Raw genomic sequence first — 23,809 nt, forward strand, 5'->3', positions numbered from 1 at the left:
AAGTTCCGGATAAAACTTAATTTATTTATAACTCAGATACATTTCTTATACACCGTCGATTGTATGGGAAAGTTTACAAGGAACAGGTTTTATCATACAAAGATAGGCGTTCACCAAAATTCCCCCTCCTCATCCTCTCTGGGCTATCAATCGTATACTGTTGTCACACAGTGACACTCTGTAATGAATTGCTTCTCTATACATTTACACATTGAAAAAAACAGCAAGTCCTTTGAACGGTGTCTCTTTTCAACTGGAAATCAGGTCAGTATTTTCAGTGACGTGTGATATTGACAGTAAACAGTCTTTCCCATGCTGCATCAGATCGCTTGGTGGTATGAGATCTAATGTATAACCAGCACATTCATGCCACAGCCAAGCAGCTGGGGCCAACTCGGACATTTTGGTTTTAAGAGCTCGCTGACAGGCAGCTCTAACAAACTCTGTGGGCGGATCAAAAGCTGTTACTGGGTCGTTCACTCCCAACGCCAACCCTGTGCTAAGCTGCAGTGTCTCTTCACTGGCATCATCAACAATGAGCAAAAATGTGACTGAGGCAGCAGCTGATTTTTGTGATGGTGACAGGGAGAGTGAAACCTGGCCTCTATTCAGCCTTCAAGGGCAACATAAAACACGTGCAGCGAATCGAAAGAGCCTTGGTGATAGCTGGTCGTCATGGTCAGAATGTCAGGCCCAGGTCATTGGGCCTGTGAGACCACGGTCTGGCAGCGCGGGCACAGGCAGTCTGCTGACTCAGCAGTGTAGCGCCGGCACCTTGGGCACCGGGCACCGGAAGCGGGCACCACCGCTATATCGTAGGCGCTGTCCTCACGGATGACACCACCTGATGAACAGATACACACAGACTGAGCATGTGCATCGCTCACTCATGTTTTCAAACTTTTCCTCCATTTCTGACATAATTATCATAGAAATCAAAGGAACTCTCCTGATATATATTAAAATGTGTAAACTATGATTCTGTTTATTTATTTATTAGTGCCACGGGTGCTCAGCTCCGAGGCACTCCTCTACAGCTAGAATAGCTGAGAGGCACAAAACGTCACAGTATAGTAAGGCATAAAATTTCAAAAAACGTCATAGTATAGTCAGGCACAAAACGTCACAGTATAGTAAGGCATAAAAATGGCAAAAAAAGTCATATTCTAGTAGAGCATAAAAATGGCAAAAAACGTCATAGTATAGTATGGCATAAAATTTCAAAAAACATCATAGTATAATAAGGCATAAAAATGCCAAAAAAAGTCATATTATAGTAGAGCATAAAAATGGCAAAAAAAGTCATAGTATAGTATGACATAAAATTTCAAAAAACGTCATAGTATGATACGGCATAAAAATGGCAAAAAACGTCATAGTATAGTATGGCACAAAACGTCATAGTATAGTATGGCATAAAAATGACAAAGAACGTCATATTCTAGTAGAGCATAAAAATGGCAAAAAACGTCATAGTATAGTATGGCATAAAAATGACAAAAAACGTCATAGTATAGTCAGGCACAAAACGTCACAGTATAGTAAGGCATAAAAATGCCAAAAAAAGTCATATTATAGTAGAGCATAAAAATGGCAAAAAACGTCATAGTATAGTATGGCATAAAATTGCAAAAAACGTCATAGTATAATAAGGCATAAAAATGCCAAAAAAACGTCATAGTATAGTCAGGCACATAACGTCACAGTATAGTAAGGCATAAAAATGCCAAAAAACGTCATAGTATGGCATAAAATTTCAAAAAACGTCATAGTATATTATGGCAAAAAACGTCATAGTATAATAAGGCATAAAAATGCCAAAAAACGTCATAGTATAGTCAGGCACAAAACGTCACAGTATAGTAAGGCATAAAAATGCCAAAAAACGTCATAGTATGGCATAAAATTTCAAAAAACGTCATAGTATAATAAGGCATAAAAATGCCAAAAAACGTCATAGTATAGTCAGGCACAAAACGTCACAGTATAGTAAGGCATAAAAATGGCAAAAAAAAGTCATATTATAGTAGAGCATAAAAATGGCAAAAAAAGTCATAGTATAGTATGGCATAAAATTTCAAAAAACATCATAGTATAATAAGGCATAAAAATGCCAAAAAACGTCATAGTATAGTCAGGCACAAAACGTATAAAAATGCCAAAAAAAGTCATATTATAGTAGAGCATAAAAATGCCAAAAAAACGTCATAGTATAGTCAGGCACAAAATCTCACAGTATAGTAAGGCATAAAAATGACAAAGAACGTCATATTCTAGTAGAGCATAAAAATGGCAAAAAACGTCATAGTATATAGTATGGCATAAAATTTCAAAAAACGTCATAGTATAATAAGGCATAAAAATGCCAAAAAAAGTCATAGTATAGTCAGGCACATAACGTCACAGTATAGTAAGGCATAAAAATGCCAAAAAACGTCATAGTATGGCATAAAATTTCAAAAAACGTCATAGTATAATAAGGCATAAAAATGCCAAAAAACGTCATATTATAGTAGAGCATAAAAATGGCAAAAAACGTAATAGTATTGTATGGCATAAAATGCCAAAAAACGTCATAGTATGGCATAAAAATGACAAAAAACGTCATAGTATAGTCAGGCACAAAACGTCACAGTATAGTAAGGCATAAAAATGCCAAAAAAAGTCATATTCTAGTAGAGCATAAAAATGGCAAAAAACGTCATAGTATAGTCAGGCACAAAACGTCACAGTATAGTAAGGCATAAAATTGCCAAAAAAAGTCATATTATAGTAGAGCATAAAAATGGCAAAAAACGTCATAGTATTGTATGGCATAAAATTTCAATAAAGGTCATAGTATAATAAGGCATAAAAATGGTAAAAAACGTCATAGTATTGTATGGCATAAAATTTCAATAAAGGTCATAGTATAATAAGGCATAAAAATGGTAAAAAACGTCATAGTATTGTATGGCATAAAATTTCAAAAAATGTCATAGTATACTAAGGCATAAAAATGACAAAAAAACGTCATAGTATAGTCAGGCACAAAACGTCACAGTATAGTAAGGCATAAAATTTCAAAAAAACATCATAGTATACTAAGGCATAAAAATCGCAAAAAACGTCATAGTATAGTCAGGCACAAAACGTCACAGTATAATAAGGCATAAAAATGCCAAAAAAAGTCATATTCTAGTAGAGCATAAAAATGGCAAAAAACGTCATAGTATAGTCAGGTACAAAACGTCACAGTATAATAAGGCATAAAAATGCCAAAAAAAGTCATATTATAGTAGAGCATAAAAATGGCGAAAAACGTCATAGTATAGTATGGCATAAAATTTCAAAAAACGTCATAGTATAATAAGGCATAAAAATGACAAAAAACGTCATAGTATGGCATAAAAATGACAAAAAACGTCATATTCTAGTAGAGCATAAAAATGGCAAAAAACGTCATAGTATAGTATGGCATAAAATTTCAAAAAACATCATAGTATAATAAGGCATAAAAATGCCAAAAAAAGTCATATTATAGTAGAGCATAAAAATGGCAAAAAACGTCATAGTATAATAAGGCATAAAAATGACAAAAAACGTGATAGTATAGTCAGGCACAAAACGTCACAGTATAGTAAGGCATAAAATTGCCAAAAAAATACATATTATAGTAGAGCATAAAAATGGCAAAAAACGTCATAGTATTGTATGGCATAAAATTTCAAAAAATGTCATAGTATACTAAGGCATAAAAATGACAAAAAAACGTCATAGTATAGTCAGGCACAAAACGTCACAGTATAGTAAGGCATAAAAATGCCAAAAAAATACATATTATAGTAGAGCATAAAAATGGCAAAAAACGTCATGGGATTTATTAACCTCAGGGGTCCCTCTGTCCTTTTTTGGACATTTTCTTTACTTTTCTTTTTTGATTTGCTGATCATTTTGGTTGTGTTACAGCTGAAGCTATGGATTTCTGCAAGAAAGTGTCTTTTTTTTTTAATATTTTTAAAATCTAATGTCAGTTACTGTTAAAGGTCTATTATACACTGATAACACATTTTGTACCCTCTGGGGTTCCTCGCGTCCAAAAAAGGACACACAAAGAAAATGCTTTTTTAGCATAAATCTCTTAAACCACTTCAGTTCTGCTCAAACCTACCAAATGATTATTAGTTTTCAGGATTTTAACCCTTTAAATGCCAGTTTGAAGACATGTTGCCTCTTGTTTTATTTAAAAAAAACAAGACAGAATATGAGATATTTCCCACATAATACATGATGGAGGGATGTGACATTGTTTTATATCAGAGTCTTTTGTATCAAGACATTTCTCAAAACCAGAATATGATCAGGGTGACTTTTGAACACTGGAAATAAATCATGTACTCATCCCGGCAGTAGCCCCCGTGGCACTCAAAATTTCCCTGGAATTTTCTAGTTAACTCTATTGTAGACTCAGCTCTTAAGTCCTAAGTCAGAATTCCAGTGATCTGATTGGTCAATAGTCTGACGGTTAGGTTCGGATCTAATTCTGCTCTGGGGTAGGTTAACCCTGCAGCACAGGTTACCATGGTGATCTACCATGGTTAAAAGTGAGCCACCTTCGTGATGGCAGAAAAAGTTAAGCCAAAACAAAACTGGACGACCCACTAATGATGCTTTGTGGTGCAGACCAACAGTACACCAGTAAACTAGCAGGCACAGTCCCAGACCACTGACACTTATCAGGTGAGAAAAGGTCTATAATGACATCACACAAACTCCACTATTTCCCTAATTCTGGCTCATTGATGTTACTGTCATTGTATTACTAGCTTGGTGCTTGTGTTCCTCACCCTCCAGGTTGATGAGGAAGGTGCCGTGGTTCAGCAGGGCGTCTGAGGGCAGGTCACGGGGCAGCGCACTGGTCAGGTTGACCCGCGCCGCCATCATCAGCTCAGCCAGCTGGGAGGAGGTGGAGGTAGGCTCCTCTTGGAGAGACTGCAAGTGAAGTCAGGAAGGAATTAGCTCAGATTTGTTGTATTGTCCATTCAAATGGATTTACGTAATAATAATAATAATATGTACAGTTAAGACTAGATAAGATAAGATTGCAGTGTCACAGCAGCAAAGTGGACAGTACAAAAGAAAAAGCAAAGCAAAATGAAAATATCAAATACAAAAAAATTTACAAAATATAAATAATATAGTATAGCAATATAGTGTGTACAAATATATTTTTAAATATGTTAAAATATATCAAAAATAGCAGCAGATGAAGAATATCACACAGTTGGTGTTTGTCAGGTTTTGGTGTGTGTGGTCTACTCAGTGCAGTATTTGTTATTCAGTCTGACAGCAGCAGGAAAGAAAGACCTGCGGTATCTCTCCATCACAGCCTGCAGGTGCAGCAGCAGTTATATGGTACATGTACCATAATATTACAGTACTCTGGAACTGATCATGTCTGATGTGTGGAAATCTATACTACCGCCATTTTTATTCTCAAAAGGATTTAAACAGCTGGAAATGCATAACTACACTCACATTTGGTAATTTGTTAAAGGGCATATTCCGCTGACCTGAGGTTTAGAGCAGTTTATAGAGATTGAACTTACCTCCATGAGTTCAAACAGCAGACCAGGTTCAACGGCGACAGTGAGGTCGTACTGAGCGGCATGTTTGCCTGGGATGGACGACAGGAAGGAGTCCCTAATGGCACATGCTCCCTCCACGGCCTCCTCCAGCCCTGGTTGTTTCCACACAGAGCTGCTTTTTATCCAGCCACTCTTGAACAATGTCTCCGCCTCTACACAAACACACAGTTTTTGTTAGAAAGCAAACGCAACCTATCTGCAGTCATACGTAGACCCAAGGAGTAACTGCAGAAGTCGCACAACTACAAAAGCGACAGGCACATACTGTCATGTCCTGGCGCATGTAGATAGACCTCCTCAGCTAGATGTGGCAGGATGGGAGCGATGGATCTGGTAACTCCATCCAGAACTTCCTCTAAAACAGTCTGGCATGATCTTCTGCCCAGTGAGTCCTCTGGGTCACAGTACAGCCTGATTTGAACATTTGTCCGAGGTTAAAAGGTCATTTAAACACAAGCGTGCCTCTGATGTTGCTGCGGCAAACGTTTACCTGTCTTTGATGATGCTGAAGTAAAAACTGGAGACGTCTCTGGCGATGAAGGCCTGGAGGACACGGATGACCCTGCCGGCATCAAACTCACTGTAGGCGTCTGTAACCTGCAAACACAGACACACACACACACACACAAACACACGCATACACACTAACTCTTCAGTCACCAGCTCAAACTGTCTGGACGCAGAATAAGAAGTCATCCCACCCCACAGTTACACACACCTTCATGCTGTATTCGCGGAGCAGGTGCAGCATGTACTGATCGATGTAGTGCATCTCTTTGGAGTCCACAGCCTGAGTGAGCGGGTCGAAGCCATGCAGGTTTCCCAGCAGGAACTTCAGAGTGTTCCTCAGCTGGGAGGGAAATCCAGAGGGAGAGAGAGGTCGTGAAGAAATGTGAAGAAAACTGTGAAAACGCAAAATTTTACTCCCTAGTGCCCCGTTACCTTGCCGATGCTGTCTCTGGCTGAGTTGAGTGCACTGGGTCCAATCTGGACCTCAGAGAAGATGTTTGATTCTGCCACCCACCAACGCAGCACATCTGCCCCGTAGGCTGGTAAACCATTGTCCTGAGAAAGACAGAAGACATGAGAAGAAAGAAGGATGGAGGGGCGGTGTAGGAGAGACAAAAGCTAAAGCTGCAAGATTCGGAAAAAGCTGCTTTTTTTTTTTTTTAATAATTGCCGAGACAAGGAATAAAACCAAAATTCCTTGAAACAATAAGAGACTTTCTCAAACACTCATTTCATTTCACCGCCTCTTCCATGATCTCACCTTCCCTCCATTAATGACTGTGTCTGGATCCACAACATTGCCCAGAGACTTGGACATCTTCTCTCCCTGCTCACTGATAGCAAAGCCATGGACCACCAGAGACCTACACACAGGATTTATAGTTCATTATTTCAATTATGACAAATACATTTAAAAAGTGGTTTAATTAGTATTTGTATGTATCGTTCGGTTATTGCCACATGCAACAGAATCACCAACTTTTGTGTGTGACTTTACTGTGTTGTTCTTGGCGATTAGGCAGAAGCATCTTCAGCTTTTTATCAAATAAACTTTAGTTAGATGAAGCTAAAATGTTGCTAAAACTATCTCAGTAAGTCTGAACTGATATACTTGTGGATAATAAGTGTGACTACATTACACCCTTTGTAGGCTTGTGATAGCAGTGTTTACCAGATGCTTTTCTCCTTCAAAAATCATTGATTTCATTCATGCGTTTCCACTAAATTGCAATCTTTTATGTGTTATAAATAAAGAATTATGTAATTTTCATAGAAAACAGACAACAAACATTTCTGAGCATTCAGAAATTATTCTGACCATTCACTATTTCACATTTTGTTATGTTGCCGCCTCATGCTAGAGACTGACTGGTTGGTCAGAGCTTCATCCGACATCGAGATAATGACCCAACACATTAGAGGAACAGAACCAGACGGAGGCTTCACATGATGAAGAGCAGCACACTCTCCAGACTTCGTTACAATCTGTAACTTTTCCACATTCAAATGTCTAAAAACAACTAGACCTGTTATATATTTTTGCGAATTTCAGATTTTTAAAGTGAAACTGCTTTATTAGTTTATCTTTTTTAAGCCTGTGGTCCATTTGTTATGGGGAGGAGGACACCTCTGTGGATGAATGCTGAATGAGTCCTACATTTAGATTCCATGATTCCTTTTTAAAATCTCCAGTGTTTATTTATTCTGTTCTTTAATTTCTGAAATAATGAGACGCTGAATCCTGTACATTCAAATAACAAAAGGAAAAATGGAGGTGTGCTTCAATCTTTGACCACTAGTCTGTATTGTCATGTTGGGGTCAATGTATTTGACACACACATTCAAAGCACATATACACAGTCATTTACAATCATCTGGTCGTCGTGCACACGGCAGCAAACGGATGGGTCACTCACTTGTAAGGTGCCTTGTTCCTCACAGCGACACTGGTGAGCAGCGACGACTGAAACCAGCCTCCAATCTGGTCCTTTCCCTCCACATAAGCATCCGCCCTGGAGTCTGACTCTGGAGGAGGGGTGGAGGGGTGGAGGGGTGGAGGGGTGGAGGGGTGGAGGGGGGAAGGTGGCAGAGACATGAGGGGCAACAAAAAAAAAAAAAAATCTATCAGTTCTACACTCACACCACAGGAAAAACTGGTGAAACAAAGGGTTAGCATTTGTGAGGAATGTCTAGAAAAGACAGGAGAGATGAGCCGATGTTAGTGCAGAAACTGAAATAATTTATCATGTGTGCAGTGAGCCCACTGAGAGGTGACTCAATCAACATGCCTTGTCTCAATGGCCAAAAACAGCCAACAGATGGTTATACATGTCGTACAGACAGCCGTCTAACAGACAGACGTTTCAGTCATAAACAGCTTTCAACCTCGTCCATCTCCAACCTGAATCTACTGACAGAGAAAACAAACAGCGGGGAGGAAGCACAGAGTTTAGGCCATCCCTGAGAAAAGAAACAAACTGCCAGTGTTCTCCCAAGAAAGATGCTGTGTCTAAGTCCTGCATGCATGAGGAGAGGGGAGGAAGAGGGTGGTTTGAGATTCATGCTGTATCGAGGAGGAGTTCTTTTTTAATCTACTTCTTCCACGTTTGGTTTTTCTTAAATACTCCTTAAAGAACATACAAATGCTTTTGGATTTCATTTTCTGAATTGGATCAGAATGCCTGGGAGAGGTGCGGTGTTGTTCAGTGGTGGAGTGAAGATGAGAGACGCTCATCTGGCATCTAAGTGACATCTTAGCCAACACTGTAAAACTTAATTAAAACATATCCAAGAGCATTTGAGAGCAAAAGCCGAGTGGGACACAACAGGAGTAAGAGTCTGAGAATCAAAGACAGAGAGGGTCAAAGGCTGCTGTGCAGGCCACACAGCAGGTGGATGGTCAAACAACCTGCGACCAGAGGTTTGCGGAGCGGAGCGGGGAGCCAGCTGAGACGTGACTCAGGCTCCTGAGAATCTCCCTCCATCTCCTCTGGAAGTGAAAACACAAGAAAACACAGACAATGCAAAACACGTCCGCTGTGGCAAGTTATTTAGTAACACATTCTGTCTCATGTCTTAAAACAGTAACAGCAACAATACGGCTCGAGGTTCCTGCAACATCCTGACTTGTTATGAGAAGACCGCTCTACTCGACAGCTATGCTAGCAGCTGTGTGAGGCTGTACTTGGGCACAGCTGTGCTTTGAGCTAAATGCTGTTAGCAGGTAAGCTGTTCACCTTGTCTGCCATCTTGGTGTCGCCTGTTAGCATTATTATTGGCTTACATCAATTAGCACAAAGTACAGAGGCTGGTTGCAGGATTTTTGTATTGGACAAATTAAAGGTAAAACAGTTAAGGGGGGTTCTGTAGTTTGCACTGTCGCCTCACAACAAGAAGTTTTCTAGGTTAAAGCCCCGGTTTGGCCGGAAACGCAGTGATTCTCTTTGGAAATGTTCCTACACTGTGTGTAGGATGTTATGATCTGCACAGCTGCAGCTAGACTTGGTTATTTGAATATCTCTGCAGGTATATCTGCCATAAGAATTCCAGTTGTACTGTGTGTGTCAAGGAGAAAACACGTAGCACTGTGACCTGCTGAGACTGCACTGCCCTCTAATCCGGGTCTGTGGTCAACAAGCCTCTGCTTTTGCTTACATTACACTTTGCAAAGCAACTTAACTGGTGCGGGTGACTATGAGGTAGCTCTAAGTAGCTTTCTCTACAATAAACTAATTAAGGCAGACTTGATTAAAGGCATTTTGAAAGCTGGTGGTGATTGAAGTGAGGCGGAGACTTAACGGCTGCTACTCTTAGCACATGAGTGTCAGTGGAGATATAAATACACAATCTGGGGCCAGTTTCACTAAGATATCTCAGACTGGTCTGTTGTGTTGGTCCAGTCCTCATTTTGCTCACAGATTAGTCTAATGCAAGTCAGACCGTTTCACAAAAATAAAGACCGACTCATTTTAAGCCAAAAAACACACACCCTACCCCCCAGGTTAACTCAGGCCTCAGACCAATGTCACCATGGTAACAATTAATGACACCTACACTGAGCAGTAGCACCCAAAAACAAAAAACAGGAAAACATGGCTCATAATTTGAGGTTTGCTACCATTGCTATGGAGAGAGAAATGATAAGGGAAATAGTTTTTAGACACTGCAGCCATTTCTTTTCAAATCGAAAAAATAATTTACCCAGCATTCAGTGTACCACAGTCTGGCTTAAGATAAGTCAAGAACTGAACTGCTTTGTGCAACGGATGAATTCAGACTGTGTCTGAAGTCTGACTGTTTGTTCGATCTGAGACGTTTGTGAAACTTGCCCCTGATATCAGAGGCGTCACTTTCTTTGCAGCTGTGGACAGTTTTCACATTTTCTTTACTGAGCAGGATCATTATCAATGAAAGGCGTGTAACTTGTATTAGAATTCACAATACATCACAGATGCTGATTCAGTTTCAGATCAGTTTGTACTTGGTCCGATCTGCATCACAGAACAGACTGAAGAAACCTGAGACGTACCTTCTAGTACAGCGGCCCATGATGCTCCGCTGTCAAACCAGATGTCCAGCACGTCCTCTCCACGGATGTAGTCAGTCACTGGACCTGCTTTACTCTGAAAGGAATACACAGGTGAACAGTAATTAATTCATCAGACCAGATGAGTTTTAATAACTGATTGCTTAAAGCTACATTCATTTATTTTTGGCCACTGGAGGCAGAATAATTAAAACAGATAAACGGCCCTGACAGTATAGCACATTCTCATACACAAAGGTTGTTCAATTCCATTAAAGTATAAAAAATACAAGTAAAAAGCATAAAAAGAAAAGAGTATATAAACACAAAGCATAAAATAGGTTATATCTAATTCAAGTGCAAGATGAACATTTCAGAGATAAACTGTATTTAGGGCCCGGGCCATTTAATGACTTGCAGGCAACAAGTAAAACTCTAAATTAAAATCTGACTGGAAGCCTGACATCCAGCCTGACTGGAAGAGTCATATTAACTCTTTTCTTCGTGTTAGTAAGAACCTGAGCAGCAGCATCTGAATAAGCTGTAGCTGCCTAATGGTCTTATATGGTGAACCAGTGAGGAGAATATTGCACTAGTCAACTCTGGAGGATATAAAAAGGCATGAACGAGTTTCTCCAAGTCTTGTTTAGACACAAAGTCTCTGACTCTATGTTTCCAAAATTCAAATTTTCTGTCAAAATACAAGATCGCCCTCCATGATTACACCCAGATTTTTAACATGGGTTGAAGTCTTTAGTGCTCTAGACTCCAGGTTGGCACTACGTTGAAACCTTCCTTCTTTGTTCCCAAATAGAAGTATCTCTGAAAAGCCTCTGAAATCACATCCATCTAATTAAAAAGGGATTACACCGCCCTTAGCCCTCATTTATATCATGGCCCAGTTTCATCGGATGTATCACTGACACATGTCCAAACCCTCACCTTGATCCTATCTCACCATCACATACAAACACTAACACACATATTCTCACCTTCTTGAGGACCTCTGGTGGCAGCAAGGTCTCAATGGGAAGCTCCCACCAACAGTCGCTGCCCTTTTCTTTGAAGAGTGTTGCTATGTGGGACACTGTGTGTCTGCAGAGGCCAGAGACAGGGAAGAATGTTTAGTGAGGAACAGATATTGTGTGTGTGTGTTTGTGTGTGTGTGTGAGATTTTGTTGTTGATGTGTAATATCTCTGATAAAGTGAGCGTGTGTGAAAATATGTGTAAAAGCCTGTTTGTCTGCATGTGTGTGTTGCGTGTCTTACTTGTTGACGAGGGCCTCTCCAGTCTCTTTGTGGTAGAAGACTGGGATCGGGACGCCCCAGCTTCGCTGTCTGGAGATGCACCAGTACGTCCGTCTGTCCAGCATGGCCAGCAGGCTGCCCTTCGCCGACTCTGGCAAAACACGCACCTTCTGCAGCACTTCCTGGAAAACCGCACGCACGCACACACACACAGGAAACAAACTGTAAATGTGAAGCAAGTACCTTCCTGGAAACATTCCCCTCTTGAAACAATTTACAAAGCATTGCTTTCAGTGCACCAGGAACAGCAAACAGGAACTCAATAAAAATGAGTCTGACGGTAACATGGCTGTCCAGCTCACCTTGGCTTTGTCTTTGAGTGATGCTGTGTTGATGAACCACTGCTTACTGGGCCTGATGATAACGGGCTGCTTTGTCCTCCAGTCATACGGGTAGCTGTGGACACACTTCTCCTCTTTCACCAGAGCGCCACACTCCTTCAGCATGCAGATCACTACCACAGGCAAACAGACAGAAAAACAGACGCAGATACAGACAATATTTAACTAGAATCACCTCCTCGTGGTCGTCTGCCTCCGTCACTCAGACTAGTTTCAGGTTACATCCCTGTTTATCCAGTCATAGAAAATATCAACCATTTGTGTGAAATTATGTGTGAAGTTTGGAGTAATGGCTAAGAAGTGTTTTCTGAGGTCACTGTGACCTTGACCTTTGACCACCAAAGTCTGAGTTGACGTGAACACTTGTGCAAAATTTGAAGGGATTCCCTTGAAGAGCTATAGAGATATCACGTTCACAAAGCCAAATCACGTTTTGTGAGGTCACCGTGACCTTTGACCTGCAAATCTAATCAGTTCGTCCTTAAGTGAACATTTGTGGCAAATTTGAAGATGTTCCGTCAAGGCGTTAATAAGATATCGTGACCACAAGAACGGGATGAACAGACGTATGGACGACCCCGAAAAACAATATGCCTCCGGCTCTGACTGTCGCCGGGGCGGAGGCAGAAAAAATACACTATAAGCCCTCACACATGAGCTACAGGAGAGCGTTATGACCTGTTCTCATACAGTCATGCTGCACCTTTGTCAGTGCCTTCTCTCATCACAGACAGATTGTGTAGATCTGGTCCAGCTGACTCGGTGAACTTGCCGTCCTCGTCCACTATACACTCCTGAGGCGGAAGCGAAACACACACACAGTTACAAAGAGTTGCAGGCACGTTTCACCAGGTTCATTCAGGATGTCAGCAACATAATGATACCAAAAATAATCATAACTAAAAACAGGTCCATATTACTGTTAGAGATTTGTATTCATTAACCTGAATTTATCACAATATCTGAACCTCATGTCATGTATCTTTTTAAATACATATATGGCTTGTAACATCATCTCTTATATAAAAAACTCTTAATAAAACAGAACATACCACAGACAGTTTATACTGAGAAGCCACACTGTAATCCTCCATGCCGTGAGCCGGCGCCGTGTGGACCAACCCTGTTCCTTTTGCCATAGTCACATGATTAGCCGGCAACAGCGGCACTTCCTTGTCAGGAATTGTGGGGTGTTTGCAGATCCCGCCCTCAAGCTGGGAGCCTTGGAGGAGAAAGACAGCGGACGTTTTGCATTGTTGTTTCTGTAACTGACAAGACAAGACCTCCAGGTTGCTGTGTGTCAGTGTGTGAATGAGTGTGTTACCTGTGAAGGTGCCCACACTCTCCAGCTCTGTGCCCAGCAGTGCTGCCAGGCTGGCTGTGCGCTCCATGGCCACCAGGAGCAACTGAGAGTTATCTGCCCTCTTCACAACCGAGTACCTGCATGGCACAAACAAAAACAGAGCGCCGATGTTCCACTGCAATTAAAGATTACGCTGTTATTTTATTTTTTAATTAGAAAACATCACTTCACTGTTTCTCAGCTCCCATTAATCCTCAAAACAAATTCACTGCAGCAACAACTAAAGGAGCAAGAGGCAACGTTGCAACGTCCTCTTTGGGACAGAACTAGAATCTGAAGTTTCCTCCACCAACCGGCCAAGCTGTAGGAAACATGCTCACAATGTCCCCTTCCCTTCCTGAGTCACAACATTGAATAATGACCAGAAATGCTTTTGCAGAACATTATGATGTCACAGTGAAGCTGACCTTCGACCATTTGGATATAAAAAGTCATCACTTCATTTTATCCTTATAGACATTTGAGTTAAATTGTGTCATAATAAGTGAATGAATTTGTGAGGTCACAGTGAGACAGAAGTGATGAAGTTCCCTCTGGGCGTTCCTGATATATTGTAATCACAAGAACGTGAGGTCACCGTGACCTTGACCTTTGACCACCAAAATATAATCAGTTCATCCTTGAGTCATAGTGAATGTTTGTACCAAATCTAAAAAAAATTGTGCCAAATATGAAGAGTTTGAAGTTCCTTCAAGGCGTTACTGAGATATCGCGTTCACGAGAATGGGACGTACGGATGTGTGGCTGTGCCCAAAACCCCCCAAAAATAATGCATCCGACTCTGGCTGTCGCTAGCGTGGCGGCATAAAAACAACCCAGGGTGGATGGGAAATATGGTTTGGGTTTCCGGAAAATGGCACATCAGCAAATGTAATGAAGCTGTTCAGATAACTGATTAACTGTTTAAATTTTTAAGGAAAATGCCCAAAAAAAAAACTTAGCTTCTCAAATGTGAATATTTGCTGGCTTACTTTGTCTTCTATCATAATAAATTGAAGATTAGTTTTAAAAAATTTTAACTTTTATGCCTTTATTGACAGTGCAGTAGAGAGAGACAGGAAATGGGGAGGCAGAGAGAGGGGGAATGACATGCAGTAAAGGGCCGTCCGATGCGGGACTCGAACCGGGGCCAACTGCAGCGAGGACCTTAGCCTCTGCACATGGGGCGGATGCTCATCCTAATGCTTTGTAATGTAAACAATTTCAGTTCCAGTGTAAGCTTTTGGTGGCGGGTACTCACTGGGCATTGGGCATGTAGCATATGGCCTGGTTTGCAGGAATGGTCCAAGGCTGGGTGGTCCACACCAACACAGAGACACTTTCCAGACCTGCTGAGGCACACGTGCACCCACACACAATCAAGAGCTTGGACAATGTGTCGAAAAGCTCTGAATTGAATGTGAGTGTGTTTGTTTTACCTTTCCCTGAAGCTATCTCCGCTGGCAGTGTGATCAGGGGAAAGGTGGCGTAAATGGCTCTGCTCACATGTTCAGGGTTGTACTCCAACTCTGCCTCTGCTAGGGCCGTTCTACAGACGCAGAGACAGGATCAAAGTTTACAAGAGGTTATTAAATGGTGATGGAGACTAGAAAAATTCAAATGTAACAAGCATATCAACTCAGTACTTTGATGAAGGAGACCAGAAGATCGGCTTGTAGTCCTGATAGATGAGTCCCTGCAGAAAAATACAGTAGAAAAAACTGTCAGTCTCAATTCCATTTCTTTGCTCACAGTTGTTTCCCTGTTGGTTTTATATTGTTACAACAACTGCTAATGTTACTAATTAGTGAACAGATACTAAGCATTTTAAATGTGTTTATGAATCATGGCAAAAAACACTGAGTGAATAGCACATGGTTGTTCACCTTGCTGTGCATTTCTTGGAAGACTTTCAGCTGAGCAGCCTCATAGGCGCCATCATAGGTGTAGTAGCACTGGTCCCAGTCAGCCATCACCCCCCAGCGCTGGAAAGCAGCCTTCTGACGAGCTATGGCCTTCTCTGCAAACTCCCGCGCTGGATGAGATAGAAAGAAAACATTAGAGCGGCTGCTAATCTGATAGTGCTCATGTTCAGGCAGTTATCTGTTCTTTCGAACCTTTCTGTCTGATCTGTAGCGGACTCAGGCCGCTGGTCCCCAGCTCTCCGAGAGCCTTCAGCTCGATGGGCAGGCCGTGGCAGTCCCAGCCTGGGATATAGTGGACCTGCCGCCCCCTCAGCATCTCAAAGCGGTTACGGATGTCCTTTAGGATCTGTGTAAAGAAAGATACAATTAACTTAATAACTACTTTGCAGTGTTTGAGCTGTCAGCGCTGCCAGAAAGCTTTTACTTTTAAACTACATCATGCTGCAGCTGTCAGCAGCAGTTAAATTACAATTGAATCATTATTATTTGCTATACCATAACAGTATGAAATTAACTTAAATATAAACAGAACATTGCAAATAAAACACCTTATTGAGCGCGTGTCCAACATGAGGGTCTCCATTTGCATATGGGGGTCCATCATGAAGGCAGAACTCCTTCTTGGCCTTCCTCTCTCTCTGCCAGGAGTACAAATCTGCAAATCCACACTCCTGCAACACACAGAGGAGGAGAGTTTTTATACTGTCAACATGACAAAAAACAAAACAAACAAAGCATCATAATGAAGGAGTTGTCTGTATCAGGTTAGGATTTGCGTTATGAAAATATAAGTGTGCACACACACAAACTAGAAGTGATACGTCAGAAAAGTGACAGACAGTATTTGTAGTCTGCATAATCCAGATTCATGTCTGTTGAGGAAATTTCTTGGAGATAGGATAAAGCAGAAGAGAGGAGAGCCATCCCCACTGTACCTTCTGTATCTCGAGTTCCCGGTCCAGCAGCTTCTGCCCGGTCAGTTTAATTGGGAACTTAGTCCGGGGAAGCAGCACTGTATCTCGGTACACTCCCTTAGCAGAACCCGTCTCTGCTGGCTGAGCGCTGCCTTCTCCTGAACTCACACCATGACAGCGGCTGGAGCTGAAGGGGAGAGCCTGGTGGAGGAGGCCGCCTCTCCGATGTGACCTCCGTCCCCATCTCGCTAGCGCGTGGCTCACTGCCGAAATGCGGCACAGCAGCATGGGGAGGTGAGGCAGCTCTGTGGCCAAACAACTGAGGAAAAAACACAAATAAACTGAAAGGTGTGCGGTTGTTTTTGTTGGAACACTATACAGATATCGTGCCGCTGTGTTCCGCCCTTCTTGGAGAGCTGTGTTTCTTCCGGAAGAAATTACAGAGCGGACAACTACGGAAAGGCGGCGGGGTCTTTAGTAATCGCGCTTTTAACTGTAATGTCGTGAAAGCGGTCACTGGAGGGCGCTGTTCATCCATCTTGAAGGGCACCAGTAATGAGCTTTTTTCTGCAGGCGTGTACACATTAACAGTGATATCAACAAGAATATTATTTTTATTGTATTTTTCCTCATAGATACGGACATCAAATATACGATTATACATTTCAATATAGTAATACTTCTTTATATGTACATATTATTTAAATATTTAAATAAATATTATATATTATATATAAATATTTTAATATTTAATAATTTTGTAAATATTATAGTGTTTTTTTTATGTTTCTTTTAGTTTTTTTGTTTTTTCTACTGTGGTGTCTTTTTATAAGCAACCCTGACCGAGCTAGTGCCAGAGCATAACACTAGCGCGTTAATGTACCACTAGACGCACAATGACTATTGCGGTGGACAGTTCAGTGCCCATTTTAATGATTAATGCAATTCCGAAATCAAAGACAAGGGGGGATAACTGGATTTTGTAAATTATAGTCGTTCTCATGCTCTAAACTTTCAATAAATACAGGTTTTTCCCAACAGCACCCGAATGTATCATGGTATTTTCCTGCAGCAGGTGGTATTGAGTGGCTGATGATGTCACCGGCGTATAAAGCGCAGCGCAGCTGCACCTCTCGTTTCATTCTCTTATTCTCTAACCTCAGGACCTGAGCGCAGCAGGGAGTGCAGCTCTTCTTCACACGCCACGCCAAGATGAATAAAATGTGTTTAACTTTCATTGGAGTTCTCCTGCTGACTCTCCATCTCTCATCACAGGTTAGTTTGAACTATTGGTTTGTGTTGAACTTGAAAAGGGAATAACTGTAATTTGTAGGAGTAAACCAGTTTTTGTGCCGAAAAGGGGACAAAATGTTCAAGTTTAGGGCAACGCAGGGATGTTTTTTTTTTTTTTTTTTTTTTCGCACAGCCTTCCTAACAAGTTCTAACGTGGTGGCCTTCACTTCCAATTAAATATCACTAGCTATAAACTAGTGGTGTTAAATGGTTTTTGTTTTAGGTTTTTTTTGTTTTTTGTTTTTTTGTTTTTTCTTAGGTATTTAGAAGAACACCTCGGCACATAGAGCCGAAAAAAACCACATTATAACATTGCAGTGTTATTTAACACAAGTTTTTAAAATCTTTTATTGGTAAAATTTCAAGAACTAAGATTCTGAACTTATCCCATAAAGTAACAAACTGAACTTAATCCTTATGGCACAAATCCTGTCGTATGAAACACGTATCACTTCTCTTAAACGGTTCACAAAGAGCTCCAACAACTTAGAGCCCGTTGGATGTCTTGGATTTAAAATGTATTTGACATAAAAGCTAAAACAAGTCCGTCTTGAGTCTCCTTAAGCATTTGTTTTCGTGTGGCTGTATTTAAAGATTGATGCGTTTTTAGGGTGAAATGAAGTAGTTTAACCTGCTGGTGAATGCGCCTCTGTGGCATCCTGTCTGCGCCCGTAGGAGCGCACAAGTTGCTTAGAGTTAAGTGCGTTTTCTGCAGTCCTGCCTGAACTTGTATAATGACCTGGAAACGATGTCATCTTTTTTTTATTACAGGTGGTCCGAACCCAGAGCAATAACGGGACCACGTCTATGCCCAATATCACCATGACGACCCCCAAGAGCACGACGGTAAAAGACAAAAACGGCTGCGAAAACATCGCCGGTCTCACGCTCCTGCTGCCGCTGGCGCTGACGGTCTCCGTCCTCCAAGGTTGGTCCCCGTAACCGGACTGATGGCTCTCCGGCACTGGACACCGCCATCAAGGCTGGACCTGGGGGGGTAGCGCGATGTTATTTGACGAGTACTTCCCCGTCTTAACCCCCTGTCAACATGTGGATTTCGAAGGTGGTTTTTTTTTTGTTTGTTTTTTTGTTTTTTTGTTTTTTTTTGCCCTTTTGGGTATCTGTTTTGAAAGGAGCGTTAGCGATGTCACAGCACCTGGCAGGCACCTTGGTGTCGCACCTAGACTTGTCCCAATGGCTTCTTGGGTTTAAGGGGTTCTTGAGACTGGGGGGAAAATTTACCTTTGTCCGGCAAGACTCTGGTCTATTGAAGCGCTCTACTGGTGGTGGTTTGGAGGCGGTAACTCATGTGCCCCTTTGTGGTTCTAAGAAATCATGTAATTTAAAAAAAGTCATTAGTAAACACATTTGGAAGATATTGTTTTACAAATACTGGAAATAAATGACTACTGTAAATGTTATGCTTTTTAGATCTCGAATTTTGTAAACTCAATAAAGCGCTAAATTGTAAGTGACATGATGGAACTTGTGACTAGTTTATTTGCAAATGTGGAACAAGAAGAAGGGGTTGTACTATTTTGTTTCTAAGGCAAAACTTGGGCTACATGTAAATTTCATGCCTACATTTAAAATTTCCAACTCGAATAATTAACAAGGCCTCCAACAACTTCAGTGTGTAGACTGACGGTGTATGAAATTGAGTGTCGGTGTGTAGAAATCCCCCTAGGCTTATCCAGATCCCTTTTTTTTTTTTTTTTTTTTTTTTTTTTTTTTTTTTTTTTTTTTTTTTTTTTTTTTAAATTTAAAAAAAAAAAAAGGCTCCTAATCTGAGTTGGTAAATGTGTCAATGCTGGCACGCTTGAGAAACCATACTGTGGTTGACTGGAAGCATCAGTATTTCTCAATCTAATGCAGCCTGTAGGAAATTAAGAAAGCAGTTTGGCTTGTTGCCAAGTTCATTTCCACTTTTGTAAATTGTGTTCCTTGTGGTGCAGTAAATGTTGAGTTGATGCACAATGGGCTTAATTGAGGTATTGGAGATTCATTTCAAATGTCTTCAGTATGGTGGTAAAAGGTCACTAACCATTCATCTGCTGTAGGGTCTCCATCAAAGGGCCCCTCTCTGTGAAAGACTGCTGGAATTCACCTGTAGCCCTTACAGCCACTCTTTATCTCTGTGGCAACCACATCCCACGCTGCTTGCATGACAAAGGCTGAATTGTTCTGCTCTAATCTGCTCCAAAGGTAAACTTGGATCAGGACCTTTTGCCTGTCCTGTCTGCCCCCCCATCAGGTACATCCAGCTTTCACTTCATAATTTTTTTTTTTTTTTTTTTTTTTTTTTTTTTTTGAAGATGTGGCTCTTTACTCAAGCTTAAAGCTAAGACCTTACAGAGCAAAGCCATGTTCCTGCACACAGGCATGAAAAGGTAATGCCACTGTGGTGTGGTCACATGATCAAGAGAGTTCACCTTTAGTTGACTGCCAGTGTGACCACTTAAAGCCACTGCTGCCCCCCCCCCCCCCCCCCCCCCCCCCCCCGCCACTTCACTCTTCTCCTCCTGTCCCACCAAAAACGTAAGGAGAAACCTGAGTTTGGGTTCAGGTGTTTGTTTGCTGGGGAGGGAGTAAATACGAGAGGGGGTCAGGGAGAGGTGAAGGACACTCCAGAGCTTTCATCACTGAGCAGTGCAGCCCCTTCACCTGCCCTCAGTCTCGCTCTTTTCCCAGCAGGATTCTGAAACTGAAACAATATGGTAGCAGTCTCTGTTAAGTGCTTCAGCATCATTCACTAAATGACCACACAGGTTTTCAACATTACTTTCAGAACCAGTTTTATCCTTTAACACTGATTCAACATAGTGTCACTGGAGTCTAAACCAACAGGCCAGGGTTTGATACTCATCAATGAACGAAAGATTAATCACCTGCAAGCATCAGCAGCTTGATGCTTGCATCGACATTGTAATTGTGAGCATGTTAGTATGACTACGTCAGCGCCCCACTCAAAGTTTGCTGTGTCTGAATACTGCCTCACAGAGCTGTTAGCACAGCTGTAAATGTCCTCAACTAAATTTACAATTATCTGCAGTTTTCATTTACTTTAATTTTCAAACTTTTAATTGTTAATGATCCTTTTTTCCTTACATGTATCTCTTACAGTTTGGTGGTGATGGACAGGTACCACCTGCTAGAGACAGAAACAGAGGGAGAGAGTAAAATAAAAGTGCACCAGCTTGAGCATCCACTACAATTCCTCAAAGTAACCTTCAATGCCATTTAGCTCTGAAAAGAAAGTGGCATGTTATTTGGAATTTCTGAATGACAAGCAACTGAGATAAACATGAACTAAACTGAGTGACCAAAACCTGACCTTTGAGGGTGGACACAACCCAGAGAGAGACTGTCAGACTGTCAGCTCTGTCAACAAGAGGAAGAAGAGAGAGGAACACTTCCCACTGCTCTTTCCAGCCTATATAAGGACATAAGAACCAATTTCCTTTAGCAAAATAAGTCATAAAAACCGAGAATGTGACATATATTGTCAGACATCTGAGACAAAGTACTCTGCTTACCTGGGGAAGCAGTATGTCACAGCCTGAGGGAAAACACCATTTGTTCTCATTTGTTTCTTTTACGTTCTGGTCAAACCATGGTGATACTAACCAAGCAAATTTTGTTAAATGCTGATTTATTGATTTAAAACAACTGATGCACTACAGATTCACACCTCCAACAACATGTGTGGGAAAGAGAAGTAGTAATGTTGTACAGTCATCCACTGAATGGTTGTGTGTGTTTGAGAGAGATGGAGAGATTGAGATCTAGTTTCAAAGCCTAATGTGAGCTTAATGGCTGCAATGAAAAGGGACAGGGAGCAACTCCCCTAGTTTTTTTTTTAAGCTGCATTTATCTCAACTGCAACTGCATGTAAAGGAGAAGCTCAATTTTACTTTGACTTTGAGGAACATATTGATGATCGCTTGCATTTCCCTGTGCTTCCCTGTCATTCAGGTAGAGGATGTAGAGACAGCACAACAGGAACAACATCATATTTTTAGACATTTCAAAACCTTGTGTGTAATTATGAATCCTGCTGTGCTGATATGAGACATCATGGCACGCATCATTGCTTCAGGGAAGTTCAGATATGCTCTATCACCACATCCTGTACAAATGCGGAACTTGAGATATAGTTCAAAGAGGATAAACATAATAAATTAGACTGCAGCAATAGCAAACTGAAGTGCTTTATGCTAATAAGACTTCTCTTTTGTTAAAGGTTTATAAAGTCTACAATAACTCAGTACAAGCATCCATCCATCCATCCATCACAAGACTAACACTGATCCTATGCGACCAAAAGAGTTCATGTTTGGAAGGTGCAGAAAGCTGCAGGAACCATCCTCTGTGTTTGGGAAGTCCCAACAAGGGGGTTGATTTATGGTGCTGTCAACCTATTCTCATACAGTATATTGAAATAGATAAATGTAGATATGAGATATACCTATATTTTCAGCTTGATAGACACTGGTTCTTTAGTTACACTTTTAAACTCTCTTTTCACACATGACTACAAGACATTAAATAATATGGTCAGTTGGCAGTTTTGGTGTTTCTATTATCTATTATTATATGTCTCATAGGGAGCAGGCCTGCTACCACGAGGACCAGAATTATGGAGACATGGCTTATGTGAGGAGTCTGTGTTTCACTGAGATTTCATTAGCACATCCTACTCTGTCAGCCTTGAGCAAGGGTGACATTTACGTAAAGAACACAGAGATCAGGATCAAATGAGAGGCTCTGGAAAGAGCTGGGCAGGTGGGAGGGATAGAGTGAGGATGAAAGAGGGCAGAAGGGGATACCACACAAATCCACATATCCGGAGGGGAGAATGTCAGAGGGAACAAGAGCCCCACATGGGCTCTCTGCACTCTAACATGTGTTTGTGTATATGAGATGTTGAAAACAACAAAAGGTAGCTCAATAGAAGTGACTGATCACTTATCACATTTCAGTGACCACACTGGTTTTCACATATTTCCTTTTCAAATACCCGTTACAGGCTGAATAGAAGCCATGTTGTAACAATCTTAAATGACGTTGACCAGTGCTACGACTTTCTCTGTCATGGAAGAGGAGCTTTAGCAAAATTCGAATTACACATTACTCAACCAGACAGTTTAGAATTTGATAAAAGCATTTCACTGTTTTGTGAGCCAGCTAGGTGATGAGCCTAGCTTAGCATAAAGCCTGGAAGCAGAGGGAAACAGCTAGCCTGGCTCTTTCTTAAAAGAAAAAATATGCACCATTAAAAATAAACATACTTAATAAACATTCAAGATATTTTAAATACAGCACAACCAGAGATAGATGCTTTTTGTTGTACTCAACCTGAGTCACCCCTCTTTAAACTGATACAGAACAGGTTTTATGCTAAAGGCAGGCATACAAATTAATTTGTTTTAAGATTTTTTTTCAGCCTAAGTCCTTCTTCTTCCAAGGTAAGGACAACAATTTATAAAAGATTTTAGAATTTTTATCTATTGGGAATAGGATGTAAAATTTATATGTGTTTAAAACTTTTTTTTTATGACAACAAGGTTTTTGGGACACAATTTTAGACAAAAATTTCAGCGCACACTATAAAGTAGCATTGTTGAATGTGAGCTGAGCTTACCTTCCATGCTTTACCAAACACACAAAAACAATGAAGTTGTTAGACTGATGTGAGGCAACATAATTATGTCAAAATCTTTCTGCAACACAGAAGTATGTTGCCATTGTCCTGGTGTTGTCTCAGGCAACCCGATATATTGAAATTTAACGCATTATGTGATGACAAGAAGTAAAAAGAGGAAGAACAGACCTGTCAACAGCAGGAAATCACATAATTGTGTTAATTAGTCAGTTATGCAGTGTTCAGTATGTAGCCTACAGCTTCAATATCAGTCATTCATTCATATAAAAGGATGGCATTTATAACATGCTAACTATTTTAAAGATCCACGCTTTTGCACAGACCCATTGATACATGAAAAAACAACAAAGAAACAAACA

At 40.9% G+C, this 23,809-nt stretch overlaps 1 protein-coding gene across 2 annotated transcripts; it reads right to left on the reverse strand.

The window, feature by feature from the left end:
* Positions 1 to 3: 3 nt before the first annotated feature.
* iars2 (isoleucyl-tRNA synthetase 2, mitochondrial) lies at positions 4 to 16,944 on the reverse strand. Of its 2 annotated transcripts, XM_056392932.1 has the most exons (24): positions 16,514 to 16,944; positions 16,127 to 16,249; positions 15,771 to 15,924; positions 15,540 to 15,688; positions 15,300 to 15,349; positions 15,093 to 15,202; positions 14,915 to 15,002; positions 13,636 to 13,751; positions 13,364 to 13,533; positions 13,015 to 13,105; positions 12,273 to 12,424; positions 11,932 to 12,092; positions 11,655 to 11,757; positions 10,666 to 10,759; positions 9,046 to 9,126; positions 8,054 to 8,162; positions 6,898 to 7,000; positions 6,570 to 6,692; positions 6,346 to 6,477; positions 6,118 to 6,224; positions 5,893 to 6,038; positions 5,589 to 5,779; positions 4,827 to 4,971; positions 4 to 844 (listed from the first exon to the last, which is right to left on the reverse strand). In XM_056392932.1, exons 1-24 carry the CDS (start codon positions 16,778 to 16,780, stop codon positions 699 to 701), a joined length of 3,111 nt encoding a protein of 1,036 aa, XP_056248907.1. In that variant the 5' UTR covers positions 16,781 to 16,944; the 3' UTR covers positions 4 to 698. The 2 variants fall into 2 exon arrangements, with proteins under 2 accessions (XP_056248907.1, XP_056248908.1); XM_056392933.1 differs by lacking the exon at positions 9,046 to 9,126 and having other exon boundaries at positions 14,915 to 15,005.
* Between the last annotated feature and the right edge of the window lie 6,865 nt (positions 16,945 to 23,809).

The sequence above is a fragment of the Seriola aureovittata genome, chromosome 13 (assembly GCF_021018895.1).
Source record: "Seriola aureovittata isolate HTS-2021-v1 ecotype China chromosome 13, ASM2101889v1, whole genome shotgun sequence".
Classification (NCBI taxonomy): Eukaryota; Metazoa; Chordata; class Actinopteri; order Carangiformes; family Carangidae; genus Seriola; species Seriola aureovittata.

Coding starts and splice junctions, on each gene's coding strand:
- iars2 (XM_056392932.1), bottom strand. CDS start 16,780: ATGCTGCTGTGCCGCATTTCGGCAGTGAGCCACGCGCTAGCGAGATGG. Junction 7,001..8,053: donor AGGAACAAGGCACCTTACAA/GTGAGTGACCCA, acceptor TCCTGTGTGTAG/GTCTCTGGTGGTCCATGGCT. Junction 6,225..6,345: donor TCCGCGAATACAGCATGAAG/GTGTGTGTAACT, acceptor CTGTGTTTGCAG/GTTACAGACGCCTACAGTGA.